Source organism: Lampris incognitus, chromosome 18 (assembly GCF_029633865.1).
Source record: "Lampris incognitus isolate fLamInc1 chromosome 18, fLamInc1.hap2, whole genome shotgun sequence".
NCBI classification, from domain to species: Eukaryota; Metazoa; Chordata; class Actinopteri; order Lampriformes; family Lampridae; genus Lampris; species Lampris incognitus.
In genome coordinates, this window is record NC_079228.1 from 20,375,609 (window position 1) to 20,401,026 (window position 25,418).

The 25,418-nt window shown below is 45.4% G+C and overlaps 2 protein-coding genes across 2 annotated transcripts in view; one reads left to right on the forward strand and one right to left on the reverse strand.

Annotated features, from left to right (window-relative positions):
• The window catches only part of LOC130128981 (polypeptide N-acetylgalactosaminyltransferase 15-like), a 7,872-nt gene extending 2,747 nt beyond the window's left edge, over positions 1-5,125 (reverse strand). The window contains exons 1-4 of the mRNA XM_056298765.1: positions 3,717-5,125; positions 2,950-3,116; positions 2,323-2,527; positions 1,005-1,172 (exon numbers count right to left, since the gene is read on the reverse strand). Coding sequence (XP_056154740.1) covers positions 1,005-1,172; positions 2,323-2,527; positions 2,950-3,116; positions 3,717-4,255 — 1,079 coding nt within the window. The 5' untranslated portion in view covers positions 4,256-5,125. The remainder of the gene's footprint in view (positions 1-1,004; positions 1,173-2,322; positions 2,528-2,949; positions 3,117-3,716) is intronic.
• Positions 5,126-12,715: 7,590 nt separating this feature from the next.
• gpnmb (glycoprotein (transmembrane) nmb) lies at positions 12,716-22,459 on the forward strand. Its single transcript, XM_056298950.1, has 12 exons — positions 12,716-12,785; positions 14,159-14,314; positions 14,414-14,557; positions 15,032-15,205; positions 17,493-17,654; positions 17,857-18,153; positions 19,924-19,983; positions 20,238-20,453; positions 20,896-21,001; positions 21,399-21,622; positions 21,841-21,931; positions 22,318-22,459. The coding sequence occupies exons 1-12, from the start codon at positions 12,716-12,718 to the stop codon at positions 22,457-22,459; spliced, it is 1,842 nt and encodes a 613-aa protein (XP_056154925.1).
• Positions 22,460-25,418: the final 2,959 nt, after the last annotated feature.

The window sequence follows — 25,418 nt, forward strand, 5'->3', positions numbered from 1 at the left end:
CTCTTGAGAACATTTCTTTCCATTTCAAGGTTGGTTTATTCTCTCTCGCAATACTTTTTTTTTATTCTCTTGATATGTAAAAAAAACATGTTTTATACTCTTATAACAAATCTAAGTGCAAATGTGCAAATGTATAAATGTACATGAATATCTTAGCAGCACCAGTCATTTCCTCTTATTTCGCCTGTATAAGTCAACCCTTGTGTGTATATATCTGAAGATTGTTGTGTTGTTGTAGTGTTGTTATTCTATGTTAGGCACACTGAGAGAGCCACGAAACCAGAGTCAAATTCCATGTATGTGCAAACCTACATGGCCAGTAAACATGATTCTGATTCTGACCAGCATATTCATCACAGAGGACATCACAGTGTTTTCTGACCCACAGCACACACAGCAAAGGCACAACACAAAACATGCAACTGTACAGCCAATGAACTATACATCACTGTAGATGGCCCGCACTCTGGGCAGAAGACAAGGAAACAAGCAAGGCATGAGCACTGGCAGTGGAGCTTAAGCATCATGAAGCAGCACCAGGTTACTGATTGGCTTTCGGTGATGTCGCATGGACAACCAAAGGGGCTTTTGAGTCTTCATAACGTGGCACATTTATTAACAAGCCATGGCTCAAAACACTATTGCAGAAGAAGAGGAGATATGTTCACAAACAAGGTAAAGTAAAAAATCTCTATACTTATATGTGTGCCATGAAGAAATGGCTAGGTTTCGTGCTCAGTGGCAGACATATTACACAGCGGAAACAATTATTCGAGGGAGCTGATTTGAACGGTGATTGAGCCATTCTCCCATAGCCATCACACCACGTGACCAAAAGGGATGTAATGATGATGTGTTAAATTACCTGGTGCCACTTTAACAGCACAAAGAGGCTCAACTGGGATGTTAAAATACCACAACTGCTTCTGTCAGACATGTGGTCAGGTCTAAAAGCCAAAGCTCGGGTCGGTTTATCAAAGAACAGCTGTTTTGTTTGTTTTCACCTAACAGGTTGAATGGCAGAGTTGGAGTCCTTCTCTTTAGGCCGAGGATACGGTTCCCAGTGGAAATCCAGCCTCCAGTCGAACACACCCCTGACCGGCCACTGGGTGGCGTTGTAGCGCAGGGTCTGCCAATCAATCACATCCATGACGGGGGAAACCACCCTTGTCCTGCACAAAGGCAGCATGGAGACACGTTCATGTAGGGCCTCGTTTCATTCCAGCAATAACATTGCAGTGATTTTCGCATTCATCCTGAGGTAAATGACGATGCATCCAAAAAAAAAAAAAGGGCTTCTGTCAGTAGTTCCTAACTAGCAGACCCCCCCCCCCCATCATTTCAACCTGAGTTTCTAGGTGAGGTGGCTACTGCGATAAAGGAGAGTGGCCAGAGAAAGAGCTTTTGTTGTCTGTGTGGGGGGGAAAGTGTGGTTGTCTCTTTAGGGATGAGTAAGTGAGCCGTACGAGAGAGAGAGACAAACAGACAGACAGACAGACAGACAGACAGACAGACAGACAGACAGACAGGGTGTGTGTGTGTGTGTGTGTGTGTGTGTGTGTGTGTGTGTGTGTGTGTGTGTGTGTTAGACAGTAACAGCTTGACTTAGCAACACAGCTCAACATCAACATCACACGCTCCCTTGGTTGAGGTTTGATACGTTTTCTAACAGAAAGAAAACCCGTCTTCTAATGTGACGGTGAGGGAGGACGGAATGAAGGGGATTACAGATGGAGAAGGCAGGGATGGGAGAAGGGTCAAACATGTGGTTGAGGGAGTTGAGTGGTTACAGATTCCAGGCTAAGAGTTCAGTCTAATTACCTAGTCTAATTAGAGCCGCCACGCCGCAGGCAGCCCGAGACACAAGACCAGAGCCAAATCATGAGAGCGGAGGGTTTGGATACACAACACGTACATCCCCTGCCTTACTAATGAATAAAGACAATATGTAACTCTAAACCCTCAGCCCTACTTTGCACACACATACACACACACGCACACGCACACAAACGCACACACGCGCGCAGACACACACGTGCCCGCTCTCTCTCCCTCTCTCTCTCCCTCTCTCACACACACACACAACTCGAAGTGGTTCTGGGTGTGCATTTGTGTGAGAGAAGTGCAAGAACCAAAGACAGCAACACGGAGGCAGGCCTACTCATGAACGGAATCACAGCTGCTGAGGAAATGTAACTTCTCCTCATCATATTTGGGCCCTTGTGACTTAAGTTGACAAGTCAACAACTGTGTTGGCCCATCCGACCCTCCCTCGGCGACCCTGCAGGGGGCTCTACATGCCGTATGGTGTGCATGTTTTACCTGTCCTGGGCCACTCTCTCCAGCAGCGGTTCCAGCCAGCCCTTGAGACATTCGCAGTGAGAGTCCATAAATACCAGCACTTCACCCGCAGCCCTGGCAGCACCCAGAGAACGGCATCCCCCAATGCCCAGGCGTTTAGTGCTGCGAATCAAGCGCACCCCATCCAGATGCGCTACATACTCACTCAGCACGCTCTTTAGGTGGCCTGAGGAAAGCAGGGACAATCAGACAGAGAGATGTGGTAAACAAAGCAACCACAGGATGGGTGGATGGATGTCTAGATAGATGGATGGATGGATGAATATCTAGATAGATGTCTAGATAGATGGATGGATGGATGGATGTCTAGATGGATGGATGGATGGATGGATGTCTAGATAGATGGATGGATGGATGGAGGGATGTCTAGCTGGATGGATGGATGGATGGATGGGAACACTGACAAGTTTTTAGGGTGTTGGTCCTTATCCGATGCGAGGGTTTAAGGACAGGATGTTGTGTTGCTGTAAAGCCCCTTGAGGCAAATTTGTAATTAGTGACATTGGGCTACACAAATAAAACTGACTTGACTTGACAAGTGAATGCAGAGACCGGCCAGAAAAGCAGAGATGAGCAGAAAAATCCCACCATGCTGACTGAGGTCATCCAGGAGCAGAACTTCTCGCAGGTGCTGCTTGGGTGCCGTGTCCAGCACACTGTGCACAGTGCGCAGAAGCGTGGACCAAGCCTCGTTATGGAAACAGATAACAACGCTGGCTGACGGCAGGGACTCGCTGTATTGCTCTCCCATACACCTGTTGATGTCAGGTCTGATTACCCCAAATCCAACATACATTATTGAAACTAACGAGCTTTAACATGGCAAAGAAAAAGTATTCTGTAACAAATAGCCAGTTTTTTGGGGGGGGTTTTGTTTTGTTTTGTGTTCCCCCACCCCCTTTGGTGTGTGTGTGTGTGTGTGTGTGTGTGTGTGTGTGCGTGTGCGTGTGTGCGCGCGCGCACCAGTTTTTCTATCCTAATGGGGACCAAATGTCAGAAAAACCTGAAACCACCTACCTTGTGGGGACATTTTACAGGTCCCCATGAGGAAAAGGGTCTGGTTTAGGGTTAAGGTTAGAATTAGGATTAGGTTAGGTTAGGTTAGGGTAAGGGTTAGGGTTAGGCATGTAGTTATGATGATTAAGGTTAGGGTTAAGAGATAAGGAATGAATGTTATCAATGAGAGGTCCCCACAAGTGTAGGGTGACATGGGGTGTGTGTGTGTGTGTGTGTGTGTGTGTGTGTGTGTGTGTGTGTGTGTGTGTGTGTGTGTGTGTGTGTGTGTGTGTGTGTGTGTAATGTTCGGTATCCCCCATGCGTTTTTGGCCAGTCAGGCACTGCGCAGGGGCACTTACGCAGGGTTGCGCGCCTCGGGCAATCCGCGGCGCAGTGAAATCCGCTCGCTGGCCACCTCGTTGAAACCGTATTTCTGCACTGAGCTCACCTCCACATCCTTCTGCAAACTTCCCGGCTTCACTCTCGGGGATTTTCCTTTATCTCCGTGCGTCAGGAACGTCGGTGCGGCGGTGCCCTTATTAGCCCCCGGCAGAAGCACCCTGTAAGTCCCCTTCTTCTGCGGCGCAGCCGGCGTGGCCCTGCTGCGCTGCGCGAAAGACGGCACAATTAAAAGCTGGTCCTCCTGGAGAGAGGTGAGAGGAGGCAGATCCAGACCTCCGGCCGCTGCTGAGTCGCGGGAGTCCACGATGACTTCCAAGTCCACTGGACTGTGGACCCGATGGTGGAAGCTGCGAGAAGGGCTCGGGACTCTCCGCTGGTTCTGGTCTCGGTACAGCAGGTCTGTGACTCCCAGCATAACCAGAGCGAGGACAAGGAGCAGAAGCCAGAGACAGAGCATCCGCTGCCGGAGAGCTCTTCCTCTGCCCCACAGCCTCATACTGACGAAGGACACTCACTATACTGAGTTTACAAGTTACTTCAATGCTGTTTTTTCTTACCCCGTTTCTCCATCATGGACCAGCATAAACTTTGATGTTGATTACATTTCACCAAATCGGAGATTGTAAAAAAAGAGAGAGAAACGAAAAGGAGAGAATAACCAGGCAATTAAAAGTTACAGGAACTTCAGTTTCAAGATTATTAGTTCATCGGATGAAAGGTGCACATCTGCAAGATGTGGTAGTTGGGACACCACTGATAAAGATGACAGGTTCAGGGCAAAGACCCTCAAACTTGCTCATGCTGGTGGAGGTGCGCACGCTTCTCTCATCCAATGCATCCCGCGGTCCTAGAGCCCATGCGCAAACTTGAACTCGCGAACTCGCGGAGATTTAAAATACGACTAACTTCCAACATCCCGTTTATGGGGGAGAAAGGGGGCAGCATTAAAGCTGTCCATTATAGCCTATGCAGTTATCACGAACGATATTTCTTGATAAACTCCGATTCCACATGTGTGTGATGTTTTTCCTCGCGGGCTGTGTTTCTGGCGGGGGCGTTTTCCCGGTGCGTCATGCATCATCAAAGCTGCGCTCGCGGGCCAGCTGGCGGCGGGGCTCCCGGTCTCATGACCGTCTGTTTGTGCTGGGAGGCCGGGCGGCCACAGGCACCATCCCTCCGCTTTTCATATTGGATCTTGGCAGAATCCACTGGGGTTTTGTTTTCTCTTCTTCTTCTTCTTCTTCTTCTTCTTCTTCTTCTTCTTCTTCTTCTTCTTCTTCTCTTTCTTCTTCTTCCTCTGAATGGAGCCGGTGTGCGTGCATGGCTCACAGAACGCTCTTGTCTCCGCTTTTGAACCGACAGATTAGATTCGTTTCTGAAAACCTCTGGCGTGTTTTCCGGATGAGGCGTGCGTCAGTGTTCTTGCGGCGCTTGTAACTTTTCCAAGGAAACACTTAAAGTGGAAGCGAGTGATCTGATTTAACTGCTCATCTCTAAAAGCAACATGACATACAGGCTAATAAAACATTCAGCAAATTCTTTTCATGTTTATATGACTGATATTGTGTACTTTATACCTCAGCTGTCTCAAGAAGTGTGCAGGATCGGTCTCTGCAGGGGCGACGTGTCTCACGGTCGTTTGGTAATCGGAGGGTCGCTGGTTCGATCCCAGCTCCTGCAGAGAGCGTGTTAAAGTGTCCTTGAGCAAGATGCTGAACCCCCTAATTGCTCCTGATGAACAGGTTGGCGCCTTGCATGGCAGCATCCACCACCAGCGTATGAATGTGTGCGTGTGAATGTGAGGTATCACTGTAAAGCACTTTGAGTGGTCGGTAGACTAGAAAAGTGTTATATAAATGCAGCCCATTTATAAATGCAGTCCAGTGATAAATGCAGTCCATTTACCTGTCTGTCCAACTTTAGGTGCACCTGGTCAGCACAGAGCCTTGCAGATGGGGGTCAACTTTTGCTCTCCGCAACATCCAGAGTGCAGTAAAGTGATAAATATTCTATTTCATCCATTCGGATGCATTTTACTGACATTTATGGAGTGATTTGAGGAAACTTACTCCACTCCAAAGCATTTCAATCACCATGATGATATATATATGAACTACGACCACTGTAAAAAAGAATAATCTGCTGGTTTAACTTAAAAGGTAAGGCAGCCTATTACAAGTCCTTTTTCTGAGTAATCTCAACTGTGCAAAAATCGATCAATGATCATTTCTCCATAATATGGGGGCTACCATTGATCATATGAGTTCTGCACACTCTAGTTGAGATAAGTCAGAAAAGGGCTTGTAATAGGTTGCCTTACTTTTTTTTAAAAGTTAAACCAGCAGATTATTTTTTACAGTGCAAGTTATCACATTTGTTGGACCCATGGATCACACTCATATGACGTTTCAGTCATGCATGGAGCTCCATGTCAAACATTTGGGTGTCCCTGATCTCTGATGTGAACACTGGGATCATTGTGACATTAGCGAAATGCTGCTGCTGCTGCTGCTGCTGCTGCTGCTGCTGCTGCTGCTGCTGCTGCTGCTGCTGCTGCTGCTGCTGCTGCTGCTGCTGCTGCTGCTGCTGCTGCTGCTGCTGCTGCTGCTGCTGCTGCTGCTGCTGCTGCTGCTGCTGCTGCTGCTGCTGCTGCTGCTGCTGCTGCTGCTGCTGCTGCTGCTGCTGCTGCATGCTACTTGGCAGTGCTGACAGGGTTTTGGAGCCAGTTTGGCAGCATGTAGACACCAATTCAATGTCTGTGTGTGACTGTTTGGCAACCTTTGCGTCTGTGATTACTTCTGAGGGCTCCATGTCTGTGTCACATTGTAAAGGGACATTCCCACTCCACCGGATGAAAGGGCAGAGCCCCTGATGACGATGATTACAGAATACACAGGAGGAGGGGACATCCACAGACAGACAGTTGACAGAGAGAGACAGAAGTTGAAAGAGAGGGGGAGGAGTTGAGAGAGCTCAATAGAGCGAGAGAGAGCGGAGAGAGAGAGAGAGAGAGAGAGAGAGAGAGAGAGAGAGAGAGAGAGAGAGGAGAGGAGAGAGAGAGAGAGAGAGAGAGAGAGAGAGAGAGAGAGAGAGAGAGAGAGAGAGAGAGAGAGAGAGAGAGAGAGAGAGAGAGAGAGAGAAAGCAAGCAAGATGGGCTATGAGATGAAGGCGTTGAGAAAAAAAGAGACAGACGAAAGCAGGCAGAGAGCAGAAAGAGACAGGATGAGGGAGTGAGAAAAGTCAAAGTTACAGGGAAGGGACCGTGGAAAAATATTAAGCCCAGGCCTTTACAACAGCACTGAGAGAGAGAGAGAGAGAGAGAGAGAGAGAGAGAGAGAGAGAGAGAGAGAGAGAGAGAGAGAGAGAGAGAGAGAGGACGGGTATCATCTTGACCGGACCTCCAATTACTGAAATATGTTTGTAACCACATGTTTTGAGGATAACTCGGTCTGTATTTCTAGTGCTGCACAGTGAACACTCCCATATGTTCCAGTCCCCAGCCAAAACAAAGCGAAGTGAAGGTTCTACTGCCAGCATAGTTCCAGACTAACTCACACACACACACGCACACACATGCACGCACACGCAAACACGCACACACACGCACACACAGAGTCTAAGGGCAGGGTCTAGTCCCACACATCCTCGAGAATGTTCCTGCATTCCTCCATCTCCTAAGAGCCAACTCTGTAAATGAGAAAGCAGGACAAGTACTTGCATGCCGTCTCCCTTCACACACACACACACACACCACACACACACACACACACACACACACACACACACACACACACACACACACACACACACACAAGCAGACACAACACAATAAAAGTGGAGGACGCACAGGTTGGACTGCGAATGTCTGGGTCTACATCCAAGGCCATCCACATTTCTGTTTTGCAGCCAGGGATGTCTGAAGCTCTCTATTTAGAGAGGGGGGGGGGGGGGGAGCGAGACAGATAGAGACAGAGACAGAGAGACAGAGACAGAGAGTGTGAAATGGTGCTGCCCTCTGCTGGTGGATGAGCAGTACTGTTCACCAATATATTTGACCCCCCCACCAACCATCACACCTGACCTGACTGTAAACCCTTACATACTGTTCATACCTTTACAGTAAGGACTGGGTCAATTTTGACCGTGCCCAATAATTCCCCTCATAACAAGCGTCTATATCAAATTTTGAACCACAGATCTGTTTGGAATGTAGGCATAAATAGTCTGACATTAATAAATGGGTGATTAATTCTTAATTAATGTTTCAGAGACTAGGGAGAGTGTATTTTTTTTTAGGTTTTACGCCACCCATTTATGGAGAAAAAGCATCAACTATCGCACAATATTATGTCTAATTTACCTAAGGCATGAATACATAACAGCCATACTGATTTAAATATGCTTTATTGAAACTGAAAATGGCAAGAACATATAACCATTTATAAGCATTACAACTACTACAACACTGTCCTCACTGATTTACCATAAAAATCCTCATAATTACTATGTAATTATAATTATTAGCTATTAATTCAACATTAGCTAACATTTAACCAACAAAAGAAACAAAAAAATGCTAATTGCAAACTAGTCTGTGCATATGAAACCTTGCATATGTGGCTGTTGCATGTGTGTTTCCCACGTTTGCAGCAAGTTGTCCCTGTTTTCTAGTCTTTTGGGGGCAGGGCAGAAGTTGCATCTCCTCTTCTGACTCTTTGTGGGGGCTTCTTGTGGGACTTCTTGTTGATCGGCACCAGGTTCAAGTGGCTGCACTGGCCTGAACAGTGCAGGTTGTTTCCAGGGGCGGCTGCTGGATTTTGGTGGCCCTAAACAAAGATTTTATTTGGGGCCCCCAAAACATTTAGAAAGATAGAGAGAGCAGCCTTGTTTTTTTTGTTTTTTTTGTTTTGTTTTTTTTAATCTCCACCAAGCATAAGCATTTCAGAATCAGCATCTATATGCATTTATTATCTCTAGCCAGCTTGCCAAGTTAAAACTGACTGTGGCTGTGTTCCGTTTAATTCAGTCAACAGCACGACTTTAATGTAGCAAGAAAAACAACTGTCAGATTCATTCAATCAGATTCAACAAACAATCACATACCTTTATCCTGTGTTATTTTTTACACCTCCAGTTTTTTCTTCTTCCGCCCTTTAGCGCTACTCGGGGACGTTATGGTTTTTCAGACGGGGAGCGGCAGGTAGGGAGGCTCGGGCAATCTGTCAGGCGGGCGCAATCCTGTGAAACTGTCGCGGTCGTGCTCGTCTCACGCGCACGCCTGCCCGCTGCCAGAGTGGAATCTTCTGGAACTTTTTTTCCCCTACGCGATGCGCAGTGTCACCCCACAAAATGGACGAGAGGGGGCGCCCCGCTGGCTGACACCACATAAGGCTGATTCCTTACCGCAGCGGCCTGGGTTCGAATCCGGCCCGGGCCCTTTGCTGCATGTCCTCCCCGCTCTCGCCCCTGCCTTTCCTGTTTCTCTCGACTATCGCTATGAAATAGAAAAGGCAGAAAATGCAAAACAAAACTAAAAATCAAAATGGATGAGAGACTGATCCTTGCCGTGTACACGTTTTTATGTTATTTAGTTATAGACTCTTTTTCAATATTTCTAGAAGATATTTTGATATGTTGCTATAGCCTATAAAGAAAATACTGTAACGTGGACGGATAAATAGACTCGCTAGCCCTTGGCTAACGGGTCGGGCCCTTCAGTCGACTGCTTGACGTTTTCGCCCACGGTGCGGGAGAGCCGGGTTCGCGTCCCGGCTGCGGCGGTTCCCGGACTGCCCCCTGAATTCGCTACATTGGTGTGAGAAGTGGGATGGCGAGGCCATTGGAAGCGCATGCGCCCAGAGGCGTGAGGGAGCTGATATGCTGAAGAGGGGGGTAGTGTAACGTGCACGGATAAATAGACTCGCTAGCCCTTGGCTAACGGGTCGGACCCTTTACTCGACTGGCCAACGAAGTCGCCCGTGGTGCGGGAGACACGGGTTCGCGTCCCGGCTGTGGCGGCGGTTCCCAGGCTGCCCCCCGAATTCGCTACAATACAATTGTACCGGCAGGATACAGTAGTGCACAGAAGCCGTTTCCGTGGTTACCACGCATGGAGTGCCTGGCGTTTACCCGCAGATTGTCTGTCTGCTTGTCTATTCTCATGAGGAAGCGCATCAAGACCCCACGGACCCAAGTGGGTACGCAGTGCGGAGTTTCGCTTACCGTCTGACCGATACTCGGTTCATCAAAACAAGTTGCGAGTGGCGATTAATCGCTGTACTAACCAGCAGAGTGACTCACCAAGATGGCGCTTCAATACCAACCCCCCCCCCCAACCGCGTCCTAGCAGTTGTGCCCCTAAACAACCTCGGAGTGTTTATGCTAGCGGCTAGCACTAGTCCCCCACCCCTTTTTTCTCCCCAGTTGTACCTGGCCAATTACCCTACCCTTCACATCCGGCTTCCCACCCACAGACACGGCCAATTGTGTCTGTAGAGACGCCCGACCAAGCCGGGGGTGACACAGGAATTCGAACCGGCTGGCACTAGTTGTGTCACAAAAGAGTCACAAGGACCTTTCCAAGCTCCTCCAACAAGAACCTCGTCCAGTTCCTCTTGCTTGCCCTCCAAGTAGCGTTCCATTCACTCCGTATGACAGATGCATTGTAGGTCAATGTGTAAATGATGTTATGGAATATGGCCAGAGGCCAGCGGGCTGCCCTCCTATGTGCCTGTTACTTTGTCAAGGCTGTCCACTCCATCTTTGCTGGGATCGTATTAAAGGATGATGGCTGGTTTTCTGTACTCCCCAGCGCTGACCTCTGCTACCTGTGCTCATAAGGATGACATTCTTGCATTTCTTTTGCATGTACAAGAAAACTGTGGTGTCATGGGTGAACTCGGGCTTGGAAGACAAGACGCCTCAACCTCTTGTTGCAATCAGAGCAGGTTGCAGTTTGGGACTGTTCATAGTGCCCTCATAAAAAACATGGACATGGCATGTACAGTTCACAGTTTCAGGGTTCCCTAAAACGACCATTTTCCTTTATTCAAACCCACATTGGTGGATCTAAACTTCATTTCAATAGATACGGGTCAAATTGACCCGAAACAGCATCAATGTCCAGAAATTTGTAGCACCTGCACCAAACTAAAAAAAAAAATCTAAATATTTTCATTTTGCCAACTTTGGGTCACTTTAGGAAAAGTCATCACATTCCAGGCTAACAGAATGGCATTTAGGGTGTTTCAGCTGCTGTCAAACGTCAGAACGGGTCGGATTTGACCCGGACAGTAAGGGTAAACAACAAATTGGTCCAGGAGAAAACGTACCATCATCATGTGATATAATTCAGCAGCAATGGGTCAGAGAGTTATCACTTATTTGACGCTATCAGACCTCAACTGTACCAACATGTGAGTTATAAAGGAACAGCAGTGCATTAGACTATTTTATCATTTTGAACCACAAATTCACGCTCTGTTAGAGTGGGTGCCGTGCCGTCTGTAATTAGTCACATAGGGCAAACGGACTGGATTCAAAGCCATGCAGCTATAGCGCAAAATGTGAAGACTCACTTGGGCATACCTGATGTGGCTTGCAGCAATTACTCAATAAGATCAATAACCTTATCATTATCAAGATTCATAACTCGTCAGGTAGGGGCATCCACACTTGGCAGCAAAAAGAAATTGCACACATGCCAACCAAAGATGTTAAATTACCTTTCTTTTTTTTTCATTAGGCTGGAGGGCTGCATGGTGTGCTTTGAACACATATTACTGTCCACTTCAGTGGCCCCAAGACACGGCCATTTTAAGATCTGTCAATAACGGCAGATTGATTTGGACGAGGCTTATCCAAACCGTTTGTCATCTCAAGATTCCATGACGTCACCATAAGACGGGACAAACTTGTCCTTTATAAAACAGACGTGATTTGTTTCCGTGCGAGATGTCAAATATGTTTCCCAATCCTCCTTGTGACAGAGGGAGGACAGCTGATGGCATCACATGTTGCTCCGTGCTGAAAGTGGAGGGAAGTGGGACACGTGACCTGCGAAGCCGCAGCCCGTCCCGATGCGCACCGCCTACTGCGGCAGCCCTTACCTGCGCCGCAAGCAGACACAACAGTTTTGGGGGGGGGGGGTTACATCGCGATTATGAAAACTAAACAATTGGTGGACAAATGAAAACGCACGCGCGCGCGCGCTCACGAAGACCTTTTATTCCCATACAGTCAAACTTGAATACTAATCATTCACATACGGATGAAGATGACCACTTTACAGACATAAAACAATTTCTAGAAAAATATTTTTTGGTCTCATCCCTTTTTTTTCTACCTCTCAAGAGAAACTTCCACTTTTCATCAAAAATCAGTTTCAATTTACAGGAAATTCCACAAAAATTCGTTTGAATACATTCGTATGAATACAATAACACCTTTCATTTGTTTTGATTTGTTTTGTTTTTGTTTTTTTCCTTAAAAGGTGTCTCTTGTCATCATCAAGGATCCTTAAACGTCCGTGGGATCAATGTTAAACATGCTGCGGGCGTCCGACACGGCGTTATCTGAGAGGCTATTGGCCCTGAGAGTTTTATTTTCCTCTAGAAAACCCCGTCACTGTTGGGGCCAAGGGGGGACCATGAGTGATCCACATGAGACAAGTTAACGAGGGATGAGCTGCATCTCGTTAGACGACATCACATGTTCGTGCGTGCAATATTAGATTACAAAATATTCGTTTACGAATGGGGAGGTACTTGGAGAACACGGGACTGGTATGGGAGAAGTTATTTTGCAGGGGTCTGGTTGAGGGGACGCATCTTCCCAAGGCGTCTTAAGTTGATATATATATATATATATATATATATATATATATATATATATATATATACATATCTATATCTATATCTATATAGCACTGCAACTTGATATTCCTGATAGAAGGAAATGGGAGGTCTGCGCTGTATATTTGTTTTGGCGTGCGCGTATTTCGTTCATCGAGCCGATGGACGCAAAAGTGAGTTTTTTTGTTCCTTTCTTGCAACGCTATGAACTCTGTCAGCCTGTCTGTATATTTGTATGGATGTCTTTACAGCTGTGCTTGAGGTGTAGGACAGAAAAATGTTATGTATTTGTGCAATAGCTCCGCTTTGGGAATCCTTCACTGTACTGTTGAATGTGACGTTTCACAGGTATCCCCCTTCCGCTCGCATCGATTATCTCATCACGGGAACGTCGGAAGGAGATGGCGGGACGGACTTTTAAGAAACGGACTTTAGCCTATGTTTCGATTTCTATGTTTGAGTCCTATGTTTTCTTTTCTTGCCACTTCTGGCTGACCTCGCTGACTGCGTCTATGGTCGCCTGTCACTCACTGTCCCGTGAATCCAATTAGGGCGCACGCGCTGCCATCGAGTGCGCAAGCGCGCCCTAATTGACTTCCGCGTTAGAGCGACAACTAATTCGGCCTTTCACCGATTTATAAAATGAGATGGAGCGGTGGGGGGAAAACCAGATTTCTGCATAAGAAGTTTTATTTTATTTTGTGACGGCCTACATCTTAACTTTGTTCTCTATGGTATCAAACTTGTCTGCTTTCAGATGTTACTTTTAAGGAGCCATGCTGGGTATCAAAATATAATTCTTCCCGTTTTATTTCGTTGGTTTTGGATTTTCAATTGACAGGTTTCAAGGAAACGTTAAGAGACACAAGAATGAAGAAGAAAGTTTTTGTACTTCCCTTGCAGCTCATCACTGATTGGTGCTTCTGGTGATAACCATGGACTCTTACGAAACTTTAGTGTGATGGATGTAAAAATAATTTCCTTTTCTTACTGACCAACCTTTTTCATGGTCCAGACAGCCATTTTTTTATGCCAACGCGTAAAAAGGAGGAGGAAAAAGGGATTAGTATAGGGGAATCACTATTCAGTGAGGGAATGGGTGAGGGGATCTCTATCTATTTATTTATTTATCAAGAATTAGAAAAGAGTTGCGTGTGTTTTGTCCAGTGAATGTAATTCTCTGTACAGTTTTATTTTTATTACCTCCTCAACAGTGGGAAAAGTCAGAAATATCATCTGGAAAACGACGTTATAGTCCACACAACTCCAAAACTTGTTCTTATGAAAAGAGAGAAAGCAAAGCAATAAACCAAATGTCATCTATTCATCGATGAATATCAGGTAGCTTTCCCCCCTTTTTTTATTCAAATGGGAAAAGGAAAACAATGGAAAGGTTTGGAATACAAATCCTCTCTTCACGCCAACTTTCCATGAATGATAAAGGGACATTACACCACTTGTCATTTTTGGTTAACTCCTCAACTTACCTCAATGGTGTTTTAGAATCTACATTTGGGACTCGCTAACCCCCTCCCCCCTTCTCTAGCATACAGGGACATGTTCCCTCACAAACATCCCGGACCAGGGAAGCTTCCCTTTCCAATCCCAGATATCCCAGGATGGGATCCTGACAGCAAGTCGTGGGACGATTACCTCTACCCACCGTTTGGCCCTAAACCAAAGGAGCTCACGCACAGAAAAGGTACAGTAAACCTCGTGGTTTCTCAATACTGGCATTTATTTCTTGCGACACTTGGACCCTTTGAGTCATTGACCAGTACTGTATGCTCTCTTTCACAAGGCAAACCGCTCAAAGTTCAGCTGACCAGCGACAGTCCTGCTATCAACGGGTCCTCCATCTCCTTCACTGCAAAGCTGCAGTACCCGCCGTGCCAGAAAGAGGATGCCAATGGGGACCTAGTGTGGGATGAACACTGTGACGATGGTACGGAGGTGGGGGCCTCAGGTGTTTCCCAAAGGCTACACCTTACTGTGGCACACCAACCCACCCCACCCTACACCAGCACAAACACACCGTTTCAAAGAAATATTTTTGCAGATGGGTAAAACTGGGGAGGCAGTATAAGCAACTCCAGAATAGATAAAACAAAGCCAAATAGATACGAGATGTCCATTTATTCTGTAGTTGAAGTGAAAATCGTCTGATAAAAGGCCTCTCCTGATGTGACACGCGGTGGGGCTCAAAGGTGAGGTGGGGGGGGTCCCCAAAGTTTTGGATTTGGGTTTTCTAATGGCTTTATGGTCTATGCCACACATTGTTATGGGCTAAAATTTCTACCAAGGCCTCTCTCCCCTGAAAATACATGACACCCTGTCCAGAAGGTTTATAGTTTTCATATAATTAAAATGCTATGTGTCTCTAGTTGACTGTGCCCCTCCCCTTACCTCCACTTACCAGCCAATGGACAGGTGCACTCCGGCTATGTGTACAATTGGACTTCTTGGCTGGACGACTACGGCTTTGGGAAGTGTCCGGACCCAAAGAGATGCAATGTGTTCCCTGATGGGAAGCCCTTTCCTCAAAGCAATGAATGGAGACGCAAATCCTACGTCTATGTGTGGCACACCATGGGTGAGAAGGGACACAAACACAGACACCCGTACGATCACACACAAACTAGATACCCATGAACACAAGGGTAGGGACACACACACACACACACACACACACACACACACACACACACACACACACACACACACACACACACACACACATAGACGTGTAGGTGCACAGGCACTATCTGTGAGGGTGGTGCTGTGTCAAGTCAAGTCAAGTTGCATGTCATATCCTGAATAAAACAACTGCAACAAATCAAAGAAAGCAAGCAAGACAAATTCAAATAGAAAAGTTACAGATATACAGTACATTTCTGACGTTCATTTTCTGAGATCACTGCATCGTTTGCTGAGGATTATGGGCCAAGTGGTTTGGGGCGGGACATCCAACAACAAAAACGACTCATTCAACCAACCTCGTGTGTGTTGAATGACGAAATCTGGGGAGTTGGGAGTGTGGGTCACCGACATTGTTTCAGTCAAAACTATTTGTCCAGCTCGTATCTATTTAATAATCATATTATAACAGAAAAGCTGAATCAGTTCGTGTATGGGGTTTCTACACCTGGATTACTGAGCATGCATCGAGACATAGTCATAGTATGCTTTGGTTTATTTAAGATTATTATTCGGGGTACCAAAATGCCTGGGAATGATTAAATCTGATTTGTGTAAGCCAGACTCATAACTGAGGATGGGTGGAGTTCCAGTTATAACAGTGACTGTATCAATCCACTTAATGTCAAACCACACAAGTGCACAGGAGTAATGGCTTTATGAAAGTAGCAATTAATTGACAGCCTGAACAGGTAAAACCGAGCAACTTAAACTAGTAAAAGAGAGGAATATAATTAGAAATCTTGAAAATAAAGTGATAAAAGCAATCAGTTAAAGAGATTATCCAAATAAGGGAAATGAATGATAAACAAATGCAGCGTCTGAACAAAGGCGATCTCAGAACCCAGAGCCTCTGGGGACAGCGGTCAATTTTTCGGGGCTTCCGGTGTAGCTGCTGGCCGCTCGTTTCCGTTTCTTATGAGGACTTCCTCTTCCGTATGCCGTCATCGTTTACAGTCGGATTAGCAATCTGAGACGCGAGAGTGGAGTTGGGGTTGAGAGTCGAAGTCTACGACCTGATTTTTTCGCAAGTAGTCGACACAAGTTGAATGTTTCTCTACACAATACACAAACATCGATGCTTTTTGTATGCGTTTTAGGTCCACACGACATCTCGGCCAATGCGTTGCACCTCTTTCGCTCCCCACACGGGCTGTTACCAACGTGCAACTGAAGCATGTTCCTGTAGCAATCGAAACGTACTCAAACGTGATTGGTCAATACTACTCGGACTAAAACGGAAACGGAAACCAGAACAGATTAGAATAAAAATGACAAACGCATGATTACGTGAGTCAAATCGTAACAGTACTATTACTGAAAGACAATCTCAGTTTTGCTAAAGTGTGTAGCGGTTAGCTAGTAATAGGAGTTAGCGGTTAGCTAGTAATAGGAGTCAGCGGCTCAGCTGTGATGCAAAACAGCTGAAAAACAAACCTTAACTTGGTGAACGAAGAGGGGTCTCAGGAAGCCCATCCTGCAATTTCAGCTGAATTTCGGTGGGAGGAATTTTCGTTGTTTGAGCTTTCGTTCCAATATTGTTGCATATATTGTTTATACATTTTTTTTGCAATCACGTGATATCTTTAAGACGAATTATGACTGGAATGTTATTTGAAATGCAGTAGTGACAGAAACAGTTTAATATGAGAACGTGTGTGTGTTGCAGTCATGACAAGGTTGCATAATATATCAAACAGCATGAAGTCTAATATTCTGACATTGAAGATTATATATAGCATTCATTATTTTGCACATAAATGCTGTGTCTTCAAGTCTCTGTGCTTTAATGTGTGTGAGAGGAGGAGGGTGGCTGACTACTGCTGGCTAAGGCCAAATGAGCATGTTTTTTGTCCAGACTTAATCTGGTAAAGACAGGTGAGGTCTGTTAGGCTCAGGGTGAATTACCTCCTTTGTGAGTCTTCAGGTCCCTGATCTGTATGGATTTGAAGTATTTCCTTCAGCATGGGACACATCCTTTGCAGTTGAAAGCACAGTCTTATGGAAGAGTCACCGCTGCATAGCACTCATATAATTGCACATGCACCTGCTGGTACACATAGCTTTGTACTTGCTTACATACTACATGGTTATACTGATGGAAAGATGTTTATCTCACAGCCATTCGTCCTCCCTTTTTACTCATTTCTTTTCTGGTAACTCGTTTCTCCCTCCCGTCCCAGGTCAGTACTTTGAAACATGCGATGGCTCCTCCTCCAGTCTGACCCTAAACACCACCAACTTCCCTCTTGGGGGAGAGGTAATAGAGGTCATGGTCTACAAGAAACGTGAGCGGAGGAAGTACAGCCCCCTTGCCACTGACAACGCCGTCTTCTTCGTAACAGGTGGAGACAAACAGGCACATAACACATGGAAATTACATAGTCGCCTTTAGCTTTTAGACGGACTGGCAAAATTGGCCAACTAACTGATCAATAGACTGACAGACAGACAGACAGACAGACAGATAGGTAGACTGCATACAAGTACAGACAAAAGTAAAATGACAAAGAATTTAACAACTGATAAACCCTCTCCCCTCTCCAGATAAGATCCCGCTGGCAGTTAACATTTCCCAGAAGACTGCGGCCAACTTGTCCGCAAATGTCTTTTACAATGACGAGGAAATCGTTTTCCTCGTCGAGCCACATGACCCCAGTGGCTACCTCAAGACCGCTGCCTTCGTCAACTACATCTGGGACTTCAGAGATGGCAACCACCTGGTCACACATAGAAAGGTAGCAACGCATGCTTACAGCACTCTGGGAAGTATCAGCGTGAAGCTGATGGTCGAGGCTGGGTTCCCTGCTGAGTGCCCACCTCCATCTACCACCCCATCTTCCAGCAGCTTCACATCTCCACTTGCCACAGGTACTGGCCAGAGATGTTCCCACAGATAGGTAACTTGGGTAGACCTGCACACGTGTGAAGGCAGATGCACATAGACACGTGGACACACAAGCACAGAGAGCACACTCACATCCTCTTAATATCTACAACCTCTAGAGTATAGGGCCACTAACTGGGGCTCAGAATAACATCTACAGGTATGGTATTTAAGGTAGCCTGATGGTTAGCTACACCATCAACTGAAGAACACGTTTTCAAGCCCAGGATGTCACCGAGCATCCACCCTGTTGAAGTGTCTTTGAGCAACAAGCTGATTCTCTACTAGTTCCAGGTGCAGTGTTATAATAATAATAATAATAATAATTCATAACAATAAACTTTATTTCTATAGCACCTTTCAAAACCAAAGTTACGAGATGCTGATTTTCAAGAAGAAACAGAGAGATGAAACAATATATAAAAGAAGAAACATTAAAAGGAACAACATTAGAACATTTGAATAGACATAGAAAATATAAAAAATATGGTCCTCATGAGTTCTGAAATGTAAAGCAGAGTCAGACCATGTGGGGATTTAAAGTAATCAATAGAATCTTAAGTTGAATCATATAATGAATGGGGAGCCAGTGTTATTCGGCCAGGACAGGAGTAATTTGTTCCCTACATCGAGGGTTTGTGAGAAGTCTTGCTGCTGCATTCTGCACCAACTGAAGATGGGCAACTGCTGCAACATTTAGGCAAGTAAATAATGAATTGCAGTAGCCGAGGCGGGAGAAAATGAGGGTGTGGATAAGTTATTCAGCTATGTTTTTGGGGAGCATTGGTTTGACTTTGGCAATATTTATAATTTGTAAATAACAGGATTGAACAAGACTCTTAACGTGCTGATTGAAGTTGAGGTACTGATCAAAAACAACTCCCAAGTTTCTAGCTGAGCATTTCATGTTAATAATTGTTAGCGGTCCAAGGTGTGTGTGTGTGTTGGGGGGGGGGCACTTTTAGAGATATTATGAGGACCAATAATTAGGACTTCAGTCTTAGCTGTGATCAGTTGTGGGAAGTTAGAAGCCATCCAGTCCTTAATGGCAGCAAGGCAGCGATGCAGAGAATCCAGATTATTACGATTTCCAGGGCTAAATGGGACATACAGCTGGGAGTCATCAGCATAGCAATGGTAGGACGCAGGGATAAAATGGCGAATAACATGGACAAGGGGCAACACATACAAACTGAACAAAATAGGGTCAAGGACGGAGCCCTGTGGGACCCTACATGACATGAAGGCAGTTGAATAACTAAAAGTTATCAACAGTGACTTTGAATACTCAGTTTGATATATAAGATAAAATCCGGTTGACAGGAGTTTCACCTAGGCCAATCCAGTTCCTGAGTCTGTTGAGTAGAATTGTACAATCAGCTGTATCCAAGGCTGCACTTATAGGTCCAGCAAAATGAGAATGGTGAGATTACCAGAGTCCGCATGCATTGGATGTCATTTGTTACGCTGAGTAGAGCTGTTTCCGTACTGTGGTTCTTTCTGAAGCCAGATTGAAATTTGTCAAATATATTGTTTTCTTCCATTATTTCTAAACGTTGCGTAGCAACCACCTTTATATTACATTATGGAACTGAGCCTGCACTTTATCTATGCTAGGAGTGTCTAATGAAAAGATCATTTCACTATGGTGGTTGACAACATCTCATATGTCTGTGGTGGTCACATAATCTCTATCGTCTATAAGATTCTCTTGTTTCTTTATTCAGAGACTTCCACAAGTTTACCTGCTACCCATGCTGTCACCAGCAAAGTAGAGACCACAAAGGGTGAGGAACTTACCCCAAATAACATTTTGTGTGTGTGTGTGTGTGTGTGTGTGTGTGTGTGTGTGTGTGTGTGTGTGTGTGTACGTGCGTGCCTGCGTGTGTGTGTGCGCGCACGTGTGTGTGTGTGTGTGTGTGTGTGTGTGAAAAAGAGGGGAACAACATAAATCCGATAAGCCAGTTCATGAAACAATAATTTTAATGAATCGATAACTTCACTCTAAATCTCTGACATCCATAACCACTCATTGTTTCAGTCCCATCCAGCACCTGGCAGCCCAACTCTACCACTACTCCCGTGGCCATTACAACAGGACAGCCAACCACAGAGTCCCTCCCACCTACAGTCACTGATGTGATGACAGAATTCAGCCCCGCCACCAAAGCCTTGCTCCGCAACAGGCGACAGGTGGCCGACAGCGAGTGTTACCGCTATATCTATGGAAACTTTGTGGGTGATATCACAATTATTGGTAGGTGATGTGTGTGTGTGTGTGTGTGTGTGTGTGTGTGTGTGTGTGTGTGTGTGTGTGTGTGTGTTGGGGGGTGGGGAAGCAGGAAACAGCAAGAATAAAGGAAATAGATGACTTTGGATTGTTTTAATGCATTTTAGTGCATGATCTAAAGAAATATGTCTTAATTTAATAATTTATGATGCTAAAATGCTTAGCTCTGCGGAGGCCACCGTATTCAGTTAATCCTCAGTAATGCTGCTATGCACCAGTGTTTTCTCCCAAAAAAAAAAGGTTTTTTGGCAGGGTGAAAAAAGCCTCTTAGTTCAGATTTAGACTATGTGACAGCAAAGCTTTCTCCTTCACAATACAAAAGAGTCTGGCTGTCCTAGGTGCATCTGAAACACTATTGATCTATCCAACATGGCTAAACATGACTGCATACTTACTCTGTCTTTCACAGAACGAAAGCATGCGCTGAACAATAAACCCGCAAGTCAGATTGTGGATGTGTCTGCTGCCAAGGTGACCAACAGCGACATCAGCTTCCTGGTCAAATGCATCGGCAGGTGAGCAAGGCAGCATTTAAACCATTTATATCCATCTATTAAAACCTCCATTCTGTTCAGTTCACCTCCTAATTTTGTTGTATGGGTTAAGTGAGACTGGCTCAAACTTTTAGTCAAAGCAGATTTATGTTCCTGCACTGCTCTTCATCCGAATTTGTCCTAATCTTCAAAAGTCAAATTCTCCTTTCCTTATTTTCTCCCAATCATGGCCTTTTTGAATATGCACAATGGACTTGGAGCAATTTCAAGGACCGTTAAGCTTATGAAAATTAATGAGGAGCATATCAATTTTTTAAAAAAAAGAGCATATTACTAACAATGGATCAGTCAGGTTTTCTCATGAGTCGAACATCTCACATGGAAGAAACACGTCACCTGTCCATTTTATGTCCGTCAGCACTCCAACTTCAGCCTGCACCATCGTGTCAGACTCCGGCTGTAACAAGGTCCGTAACATCATGTGTGATGACGTGCTGCCGGCGTCTGGCTGCGAGGTGTATCTCAGACGGACGTTTTCGGAGCCGGGCACCTATTGCGTCAACATCACGCTGGAGGATTCCAGCAGCCTAGCCGTGGCCAGCACCACCATCACCATCAGCAAGACGCAGGAAGTCACATCTGGTCGGTTACACAAAGACACACGTACACATGCACATAAACAAACACACACATATATGCCATCACACTGCATACATGCAAGTATATATGATGTGTTCACATGCATATCACACCCACAGCACCACTATTGATTCTATAGTCATCATTTAAGCACAAAGTGAGAGTATAGATGCAAAATGAGTCTAGATGCATGAATAATCTGGTCTCTCCATCTCCTGAAGCCTCCAAGACTTCTCAGGCCGCGGAGGTAGTCCTCTCCTCCAGTGCTGTGCTAGGGGCTGTGTTTGCAATCATCGCCTACCTGGTCTACAAGTGAGTGGCCTTCACATGCACACACACACACACATGCACCCATCTATGTGCGCAAACACACATATCCTCTAATACTGATATATGTACAACTGAGTAGTGTTAATGTTAATGCTTGCATGCACGTAAGCATCTGCAGTGTGCATGTTGAAGTGCGTGTGTACACACACACACACACACACACACACACACAGTGATTTTACAAATGCCAGTCAACATCGAAAGCTGATTTTATACACCAGCCATGGATTATTACGCTCAAGAGCAATTTTCTGCTCTTTCTTTCTTCGACACACCCGTGAACTCATTTTACTGTCTTTCCAGATATTAATCCTCCAGTCCCATCACCTGACCTTCTCAGTATCATTTCACCATCTCCTCTCTCACAGGCGCTACAAAGTGTACCGGCCCGTACGTAGGTCCTTGCTGGAGGATGGCAGCAGCAGAGGATGCATGAGCCGCCTGAGAGAAGTACTCTTCGCCATCAATGAGGAGAGTCGTCACCTCTTAACCCACAGACGTCCCCTGTAGACTTTGTTGTACCTGCAGCTGAAACCAGAGCTTTTGTCCTTCAATATATAAATGCTGAGGTCTCTGCGAGAGAAATTTGATAGCTATCCAAATAACCAAGCAAAGGTCTTCACAATTTAGATTTACTATATCAGGACCCATTTTTCACTTCCATAGAGGAAAAAAAAAGACTTTGATGATGGATGGATGATGCCCAGTGTAGCTGGTTTAGAGTGTAACTACAGGAATGGACAAAGGCTTGGATTTTGTGTTATTACAAGTGGATTTATGATGGGGGGCCTCCATCTTGGGCTTCTTTACAATTCTTTGATTAGCCAGTTAGCAGAGAATGGGTCCAAGCAAACATACGGAAGCCTCTTTTGTATCACATCAACATTTACAAAGAGATCACAATACTGTCTTCTAATCAACAAAAAAGTAAACTTTGTTTGAAAGTCAATATTTGCCAATTTGCAATTTGTCAGCAACATTTTAAAATGTTAAGTTTCAATTTGATGCCTTGTCTGTGCTTCTTTGCAATCAGGAGAATTGCAATAAACTAGAATGCTTAATAACTGAAGCAAGCTACAAATAGATATGAGGATTTTAATAAAATTTGTGAACTAACAATTCCCATCTCAAGATCTGTTGAAGCATATGGTATTTCCTGTACGTTTCTTGAAAACAAAAAATCTAATTTTGACAATACTCTCTTATGCAAGGGTAAATACGTGATCTAATGTCCTGCTAGAGCTCAGTTTTCCCATTTAGCGATGCAAAATCAAGCTGAAGTTCACTTGAACCAAAACGTCACCTCGTCCCTGGGTGTCTTAACATGTGACAGATTCATTTTCCTCCAACTCAACATGGACACTGTGCCAAATCAACCTTTACAGTTCATATTCTCTCCCCCAAATATACCTGGCCAATTACCCCACTCTCCGAGCCGTCCCGGTCGCTGCTCCACCCCTTCTGCCGATCCGGGGAGGGCTGCTGACTACCACATGCCTCCTCTGATACATGCGGAGTCACCAGCTGCTTCTTTTCACCTGATGGGAAGTTTGCCAGGGGGACGTAGCACGTGGGAGGATCACGCCAGTCCCCCCAGTTCCTCCTCCTCCCCGAACAGGCACCCCAACCGACCAGAGGAGGCGCTAGTGCAGCGACCAGGACACATACCCACATCCGGCTTCCCACCCGCAGACACGGCCAATTGTGTCTGTAGGGACGCCCAACCAAGCCAGAGGTAACACAGGGATTCGAACTGAAGATTCCCGTGTTGGTAGGCAATGGAATAGACTGCTATGCTACGTGGACGCCCCCTATAGTTCATATTCTGATTGGTTTTCTGAAAATAAGTCCACATCTAGTTCCTCCTTAGCACCAAGGTTGTCTAATGCAGTGTTTCCCAACCCAGTCCTCAAGCAACCCCTATCCTGCAGCTTTTCTTTGCAACCCTGAATAGGTACCTGTTTGTAGTTACTCAACCAACCAGCAATGAATTATGTCAGATGTTGCAGACCTTGCATAATTAAGTGCTGTGAGATGATTGGTTGAGTAAGTACAAGCAGGGCTACCTATGCAGGGTTACAATGAAAATCTGCAGGATAGGGGTTCCTTGAGGAGTGGGTTGGGAAACGCTGGTCTAATGTGATCTCCATTTCATGTGTATTTGATGTGCCGAAAAGCACTGGAAAACATCCTGAAAGCCTGGAGTAAAATCACAATGTCAAGTTCAGTCCATAACCAAAGAGCCAATGTTTTAGAAATTATTTAATGGGATGTAGCCTGTTAAACAAACACACTGTTCACACTTTAGAGTGAAATAACCCCATCATCACATTTTCTGACCTTTAAACTTGTTTGTATGCTTCTTATGTGGCGAAACATCAATCTTTGACACGAGTGTGACATTTCCAAGATCGCACAGCCGTCTTAAGGCAGGAAACCGCAGCTTTTTTTTTTCTGTCGGTTTAAATCAAACAACCTGCAAAACTTGTGGCCCCACCTGATTTGGTGACATGATACCAAATACGTTGAGGTACATTTGCATTGAGTGCATAGAGATCTTTACAGAGTGGAAATCCGTTATGACCCCCTATACCTCGATATGAATGGTGCATGTGGTGCAAGCCTGCAGACAAGATGCTGTGGGTCACAGCTTATGGTGCAGTATACGACATGAAACTGGGTATACGTGGGTTTTCTTTCCAACCCAGCATGAGCCCAATTTCCTAATACTCACACCTTCAACCAGGGAGGGTTTGTTAGGGAAACTGGCAGGTGTAGTGTTGGTTTGGATTGAACGTTTGCGCGCGCGCGCGCGCACACACACACACACACACACACACACACACCTCTGTGGCACATGAATGAGTTTCCCCTGCTTTGCAACATAGCCTGGATGTTGTTGCAGACATTTGGTGCTGGAGAAAGATCACCTCAACACCCAAATGTGCTCACCGAACAAATATAGTTGATGAGCTCACTTTTTGGACCATGACTTACAAAATTGTGTTCAGCCATAGGCCACAACCAAAATAGAAATTTTATCATCATTGGCTGTAACCAACACAAATAGTAGCCGAACTGAATTAATGATTAGTTTGAATACAGATGAACACCAACCACAAAAAAGCAGTAATGCATTCCTACTCTGCCATTTAAAACTTTTCTTGCACCTTCATTGCACCTCCATCATCATCATCATAATTTCATTAACTCAGACCCCAAAGGCCCAGCTATAGCCATAATAGGGAGCCCAAAGTGGTAAAACTACACAGGCTATAGGAGATCACCTTCATAAGGGTCCATGTTCTTAGCTTTAGCTAAACAAGTAGGTGAGCCAACCAACTCACATCATACTCTGTATTTACGCCAAACATTTTTCCAAAATGTAGGCCGAGATGGGCTGAAAACAGTGCACCAGTACTCCCGAATAAGCAGAGGATCAGGGAACCATTTTGACGGCTGGCTTTAA